Source organism: Triticum dicoccoides, chromosome 6B (assembly GCF_002162155.2).
Source record: "Triticum dicoccoides isolate Atlit2015 ecotype Zavitan chromosome 6B, WEW_v2.0, whole genome shotgun sequence".
Lineage (NCBI taxonomy): Eukaryota > Viridiplantae > Streptophyta > Magnoliopsida > Poales > Poaceae > Triticum > Triticum dicoccoides.
In genome coordinates, this window is record NC_041391.1 from 679,668,709 (window position 1) to 679,676,633 (window position 7,925).

Here is a 7,925-nt window from a genome sequence, read left to right on the forward strand (position 1 = left end):
TGCTTCATAAGGAGCAACAATATAATCTTCAATACATACATTGCATATTGAATGTTCTATAACAGTATACATAATCAAACCAAACAAATTCTCTTTCTTCTCCTAGAATTTACTCTATAATGGCGGTAATCGGTCGGTAACATCTTCAAAGAATTTGCATGTGTACCTACTACCTAGGTTAGTTCAGAAGCTATTTTAGTGGATTAAATATTGATAAATCCTTATAGCAACACGTGAATTCCCAACTGCTTCATGTTCACTGGCACACTTAATATTTTCCTTTTGTAACCTAAATGATTGCATGATTTAACACCATGGAACAAAAAATAAATGCATCAGAATAGCAATAGGTAGCTCCTGTGCACCTCAAACGATCCACCTGTTTCTGGCATATCTAAATAACCTTAGTTAGTATTAACCTGACGATTTAATTTGAAAGCGTTAGAGAGGAAGGTGTAAGTTGGAAGTTACAGGCCATGATTTTTCAGATATGAAACAGTCCCCTAAATCTACTATAATCCTATTTTTTAACAATCCTAAAATAGGTATCAAACATTTGATGCACTAACAGTGATAGTTTTCCTCGATGGAACAATGATAGTCTCTTGATATATACAGTAATAATTAGAAAAAAGAGGTACGTAATAATTCTTCATGCATCTGCTCTGGTATGTGAACCATTGGCAGTAATCCTACAAGACTCCTCGTAACATCAAGTATACCATTGAAGCAGTTACAGATTTATAGGCAATCAGAAATAGTAGGATGATGCCAATTCGACATGGATGGATCTGCACGAGATGGAGGATGAAATAATGTTCAGATCAGACCTGCTGCGAGTTGGCGACGAGGATGGTGGAGAAAATCCTCGCACGGGAGCCGCCGCCGTCGTGGTCGCCTGTCGTCATCTCTCCACCGGGCAAGTCGCTGCCACCGCCGCTGCGGCCCCATGCCCACCATGGTCGCTACCTTTCCACAGGTCCATTAGGGAAGGTGAGATAGGATCCATCACAACTAATAGCATCTGCATTCAGGGAGTAGAAAAAATAGAATCAATAAAGATGAGTTTCAGATTTGATGGAGAAAGAACTGGGAGAGCAGGGAGAGGAAGGAGCGGAGAAGACGAAGTTGAGGCATGCCGAAGTGACGAAAGGGCATGTAATTACCCCCGACACCATTAATGTCGGACAACATTAATTTTCTTTCTCAATCTCCGGCTACTGGACTTCAAATCGATAGCGACGATTCGCTGCACCACGCATGCGCATCTCTCTATACCGGGCGAGGCATGTGTTTTCTTATCCTTGTGAAGCCATAGAGAGAAATTGGATGATACTGGCCCAGCAGGCCCAAACAACAACGGATCGCTAATTTTGTTATTGGAGCATCGGCCAGTCCGTGCGGCGCTCCCAGCGGCCGTGAAGGTGCATCCAATGGCCAAGAGCGTTCAGAATAGCAGATCCGACGGCTGAAAACAGTGATGGCCTAAGATGGCTAGATTAGTGCTCAGTTTTAATGTATCTAAATATAGGTGCATTAATTAAACAAAATATCCATGTTCCAACCAGGAACAAACTTCATCTTCACCTACAATTAGCAACGCTATAAGAGGGGCTGAGCAAAAGCGGTGATATAGCCAAACAAGGGTTTGCTAGGAAAGGATGGTTAGAGGCTTGACATGGCAATATGAGAGGCATGGCAAACAAGTGGTAGATAGTGCAAACATAGCGATAGAGCGGACAACTAGCAAAGCAAAGATAGAAGTGATATCGAGGGTATGGTCATCTTGCCTGCAAAGTTCTCAGAGTTGTCGAAAGCTTGATCCTCGTTAGCGTACTCAACAGGTTCCTCGTTCACGTACTCGTCTCCCAGCTCTACCCAAGGCAAGAACATAAGCAATGGAACAACAATCAATCACGGTGCAATGCACAAGCAACATGATGCAATACATGGCATGATATGCAAGATATGATATGCAATGCATAAGCGTGCTCCGGAAGGGAAATAATGATCAAGGCATCAACTTGGAGAACCAAGTATGCCACTGGAAAGATGAGGTGATTTCGGTTGAAATCGATATAAAGATCACCGGAAATGGATGCACGGTCTGCAAATGGCAAGCAAAACAAGAATAACACAAATCTGCGATTAACAGCATGATGCTACTTAGCATGCAAAAAGAAACTAAGCTACTGTACTCCAACATAGCAACGAAGCACATGGTAGTGATGTACACAAGATTCTTGACAAAAAATGAACACTGTGCTATGGCTAAATCACACAAGAATAGGTTCAAACAAGCATGGCAAAAGTGCAAAAGACATGTTTAGAGCATCACAGACTTAGTGAAAATACTAATATGCCAGAAATAACATCAGGAAGCCATGTTTAGAGCAAGCAAACAACATGCTACATGAATATATCACAGCAAATCAAGGCATGGTATGAATCTACTAAGTGCATAGAACAAAAGTCTCTTACTGAACATGAGCCAAAAAGGCATAGAACATATGATGGCACCCATGTAAACATAGCAAGTTTTATTGACAGTTTCAGACTTAGCAGAAAAACAGAGCATGTCATAAACAGAATTCTAAAGGCATCTTTGCGAGCTCAAACCACTCATCACAAAGTATTGCATGACAAAACAAGCATAGCAACAGAAATATGACATGTTCATAAAGCTAACCATGGCAATAGCAACTTCATAGGATGCATGTATCACTAGCACCAACCATGGCAATATGGAATAACATGTTAACATTCTGCCAGAAACATTTTATAGAAAAAGTAGAGCAAGAACAAGACATGCTAGGGCACTCCATAATTTCAAACAGGGGCATGGATGGATATAGCATAACCATATGTTCAAAACATCCTTACTTAAGTATCCTAAAACAAGCACGGGTATCACTGTATCATCAAGTTTACATGGCATCAAAATAACAGCAGAACAGGGACTGAAATCAGCAACATCACAAAGCCTAGTTTGCAAGCTTGTGGTTGCCACCACACTGATCAAAAAAATACATGGCAAGCTCCTATGGAAAGACGGCATGTTTTAGATCAAAACACCTGTAGAGGTCATGCTCATAGGATGCACACATAAAATGTAATGAAAAAGACAAATCATCAAGTTCTGTTAACAGACAATAGTTAACATCATATAGCACTCCTGCAATGATTCTTTATGCATCAAGATGAACACAAACAAGCATGTCACAATGGAACGAAATTAAGAGCGTCTCATGGTGAAAATTTTGACATATTATAAGCACAAATCGAAGCACCGAGCATGAAGTTATGGCATGATGAACAGTGCATAAAAATATCAGGGAGCTCCGGGACTTGGTGGAATTTCACCTCGCGGATCTGGGGGTTGAGCCGGCACGCAAAATGAGGCGAGGCATATCTGGCCAGAGTTCGCCGGAGACGAGGCGACGGTGGCCGGAGTTGGACGGAGAGGGCGCCGGCGGGATGGTGCCGGCCGGATCTGGCCGGACCTCACCGGATCCGGCGGTGGCGGGGCCGACGGCGGCCGGCGGTGGCGGGGCCGACGGCGGCCGGCGGTGGCGGAGGCCACGTGGCGGCGCCTGATTGGTGCGGGCGTGGCGGCGGACGCGTCCGGTCCGATCCGGACGTGTCCGGCGGCGCTAGAGGAGCGGGCTAGGGTTTAGACTGCGAGATTTTTGGAGGGGATCACATATTTATAGGTAGAGGGAGCTAGGAGACTCCAAATGGGGTGTAGTTTTCGTCCACACGATCGTGATCCAACGACGGAGAACATGGAGATGGTTTAGATAGGTTATTTGGCTATTTTGAAGGAGTGTTGGGCTGCAACACACAAGAGGCCTTTGCGGTTACCCGGTTAACCGTTGGAGCATCAAACGGCCTCCAAATGGAACAAAACTTGACAGGTGGTCTACCAGTGGTGTACCAAGGCCACTTGGCAAACCTCGGTCCATTCCGAGACCGTTTTTCTCCCGCTCACGAAAAGAGATAAGAGGGGTGTGCTGGGTGCATGTGGGAGTGTCGGATTGTGAAACGGACAACGGGGAAAATGCTCGGATGCATGAGACGAACACGTATGCAAATGAGATGCACATGATGACATGAGATGAAATGCATGACATGAACAAAATGCAAAACGAAAGACAAAAACCCAACCACGGAGGGAATACCATAACACATAGCCGAAAATGGCAAGAGTTGGAGTTACAAATATGGAAAGTCACATCCGGGGTGTTACACTTGCGCATGATCTTAGGCAACGATCCTGTGTACACAAAACATAGCAGCTCCTTGAACACCTCCACATTCATGTCTTCCACACGCATGATGCCTCCTTCGTCGGCCTTGCCCTCCTTCGTTGGTCCGAAGAGCTCAGCTGCGAATACTGGCGAGCGGGACGCGAGTACAAACTGGTGCGCCGCGACGGTCTCGCCATCGACCTCGAACACCACATCAGAGCCTTTCTCGGTCTCAAGGAGCTTTCCAAGGTCCCCCCGCCGGTCGCATGGGGGCACAGAGACGTAAGCCTCACCATGGACGATGGTGATATCACACCCGAAGGTGAACGAGTCATTCTTTAGGTTTTTGGACTTAAGCAGGTCCTTCCTTCTGATGAAGGTGGAGTACCGGTTGTAGAAGCAACACCCCCTGGACGTGTACGTGACCACCGGCGCACACCTCAGCCACGCGACTTGCTTTTGCTCCGGCTCCCCGGCGAGGCAGAAGCTGTGCTTGGCCTTCACCGCCGCCTTAACATCCTCGGCGAGGATAAGGGAGAGCAATACGTAATCCGCGACCACCGAGGTTATGCCGTTGGGGTAGTAGTCAATTCGCCAGCGGTGGCCGCCGAGTTGGAAGGGCCGGGAACTGATCTTCTGTCCGGTGGGAACGTTGGTGCAGGAATAGCCGTGGATGGTGAGGAGGTGGTGCCCACTGGCCGTGTCGGCCACGATGGCGGACCTTAAGGACTTCCCGCCGTCTCCGGACGACGCCACTGCCGACCTATTCCGCGGAATCAGGCGCTCACAGCTCTCATAGGGGGGTGGGGTGCCGCCCTTGCTGCTATGGCCGGCGAGGGTTTTGCGCGGCGGTGGAAGAGGAGGAAGAGGATCGGAGGAAGAAGATGGAGCAGATAGCTCACTGTCCATGACAATTTTTCGATAGGGTCCATCGGCGCATCTAGATCTTTTTTTTCATGGTAATACGTGTCTTATTCATATCATAAAGATTAAAGTACAAGTCACGTAAGGACCGACATGACAAAACTGAAAAGTTAGCAGAACATCTCTGAGCTTGACACCAACGCCCATCACTTGCCTCCGGCACCACGACAGCAGCCACCGAAGAAAAGAATGATGATTCACCTCCTCACCCGAGCTCGACGCGGCTCCATCGCTGATATATAGCTTTGCGGACCTCCAAGGTGGCTCATCAAATGTGAAGCCCTTACTCTTGAACGAATCAGACCGGGGCAACACAATTTCCGATAGGGTCCATCGGCGCGTCTACATGTGCTGCGCGTGTGTTGCATGTCTAAGGTGAAAACTACTCCGTAACATATATCCTCAGGAGTGTGGGCATTTGGAAAAGTCGATCGTGCTTATCCATGAGTTAGTTAGATAACCCAAACGTGTTTTTAGGCGGTCACAACCGTTCGTCACAAAACTTTTACTATAATTATCATGTATTGTACACTCTAAACGCGTCTCTGATATGTCATTAGAGCCATGTTTTAAATCAGTGCCTCCAAACATGGTGATTGCAGTAGAAAAATTACGATGAAAGAAAATAGAAACTTCACTAAACATGTAACATTACGTTGAATAGGTGAATAACAGGTTTCCATCGCGTAAACGTCGTAAATTGCAGTAAGATGACGTATTTCTCTACTATTGCAATGGAACTGAAACATCGTACAAGGTCCTATTTTTGTATTGAACCAGTCACTAGCCGTGCATTGTTTCACCTACTCATCGGTGAGCAAAACTTGTTGGCAGAGACACTAAAAGTCAATTAAGAATCACGTTTAGTTTGTCCATCTATTACTGTTCATAGTCTTTCTTTGGTGTATTGGCGAGCAAAACACTCGAAGCTCCATGCGGAAGTAGGACAGGTTGCCGTTTTGTCGAGTAGTATAAGACCATCATCTAAGTGCCTGCGACAAGCATCTTCCTTTTGTCTCCAAATTTTGCATGGCAACAGTTACTTTTTTGCGGGAACGGCATCGCCTTCCGCGGTGAAGTAATTGCGGTTCCTGAGAACCAGTAACTATTACCTTTTTTGATCGTGTGTGGCCGTGGGTATCGTAATTCAGTGTGCCGTTTTTCGAAGAGGGCGCAACAGAGAGAGGGGGTGGGGTTCCATCATCACTGTAAGATTGAGCGACATGGGACTTCACAGTACAGAAAATAGAGGCGCATATGGTGGCCTCTCAGCTTGTTGTTCAAGGAAGCCATGCATATGGTCTCCTCGAGATCAAGTGGAAGATGCATGCACTCTTGCATGCATATTGGTTTTTCTGTGGACCTACCCCAGTTTTGGACATGACTGGACGGTTCCTACCTAGTAGAGGTCCCAAAGGCATGAAACATTCAGGCCATTTTGGCACAGTAATATTGTTGGCCATTGAAAACGCGTGAGGAAGCGCAGGATGCATGCTGCTGTAGGGGAGATTGAATGAACACGTGTAAGACATTATGAGTACTATAAAACCTGGGAGCAGTATAATGCTTCGACCATATGTGCTTACAAAATCTCAATGACTCAAACCATGAAAGTTCTTAGGTGCATGAGCGTCTTGGCAATCCTTGTGTTGCTATAGCGTAGGAAACATTTTTGCGTGAACACCCTCAAGATTTGTCGCAGGGATGAACTAGGGAGCATCGTCTCCCAGTAGTATATATATTTCGTGTCAACCTTGTATGGCCAACCTTGGGTACAATGTTTACATCAAACTACAACCAAACAAGTGCACTACTAGTTTGGTAGTGTCAGACTGCGTTCTTGAAGGAGAATAAGATAGTGGAGGCAACCAAGATGAAGAGAAGCTTATGGAATTGTGAATATCCAGAAGTCGCTGGTGAGAAGGAATTGATCCGGGTCTCTGAAGGAGGTCATCGATGGTATATTGGGAACCCGGAGTGCCAACGCTCTAGTACCCACTCAACTCCCAATGGCCGGCGTCCCCCTCGGAAGGCCATCCCTCTCATCAATGAGTCAGATAACTATGTTGCATGTCAGGGTGGACGAAACGAGCGGTCCTTTCAGACCGGCTCGTAGCCCGCTCGGTCCAGGCCGGCTCGGTCCTAGCCCACGAAAAATACAGCCGGTCCGAGCTGCAGATTTCGGCTCGAAAATTCGTCGGTCCGGTCCGGGCTTTCACCGAGCCAGCTCGCAGGACCGACAAACCGATGCATCGGCATGGCGGGAGCGTGGCTGGAGCGCGGCGGGAGCATGGTGAGCACCGAGTGGGGCGTGGCTGGGGCTTGGGTGGGGCATGACGGGGCTGTGGCGAGGGCGTGGCGGGGCTGTGGCGGATGCGTGACGACCCAGGCATGGCAGGGGCGCAAGAAAACTACCGTCGTCGATGTCCGCCACTGCGGGGCTGTCGTCCGCGCGGCCACTTGACTGTCTGGCCCCGGTGACCTTGTCCATTGGATGCGCCAGAGTCTGATTAGTCGTCTCAGCCAAAGAAATCGACGTGGGAGGTCCTAGGTCGCCGCATCGATCATCATCCCTTTCTTCTCAGTTTACTGGCCGTACGTCGCCGTTGGGCTGCCATTGGTGATGTTCTTGGTTACTCTAGCTTCCTTTGGTTCTTCTGTAGGTTGCAGACATCTCGTCGATGAGCTGCGCTTCCTCTAGCCAGAGCAGCCGCCGTCGGAGCTCGAGTGCGCGCTCTGGCCTGTGTACTG

General features: G+C 47.6%; 1 protein-coding gene across 1 annotated transcript in view; it reads right to left on the minus strand.

The window, feature by feature from the left end:
• Window positions 1–7,665, minus strand: part of LOC119321477 (BTB/POZ and MATH domain-containing protein 1-like) — a 34,293-nt gene extending 26,628 nt beyond the window's left edge. Inside the window, exons 1-2 of the mRNA XM_037595140.1 lie at window positions 7,394–7,665; window positions 4,258–5,013 (exon numbers count right to left, since the gene is read on the minus strand). Coding sequence (XP_037451037.1) covers window positions 4,258–5,013; window positions 7,394–7,665 — 1,028 coding nt within the window. The remainder of the gene's footprint in view (window positions 1–4,257; window positions 5,014–7,393) is intronic.
• Window positions 7,666–7,925: the final 260 nt, after the last annotated feature.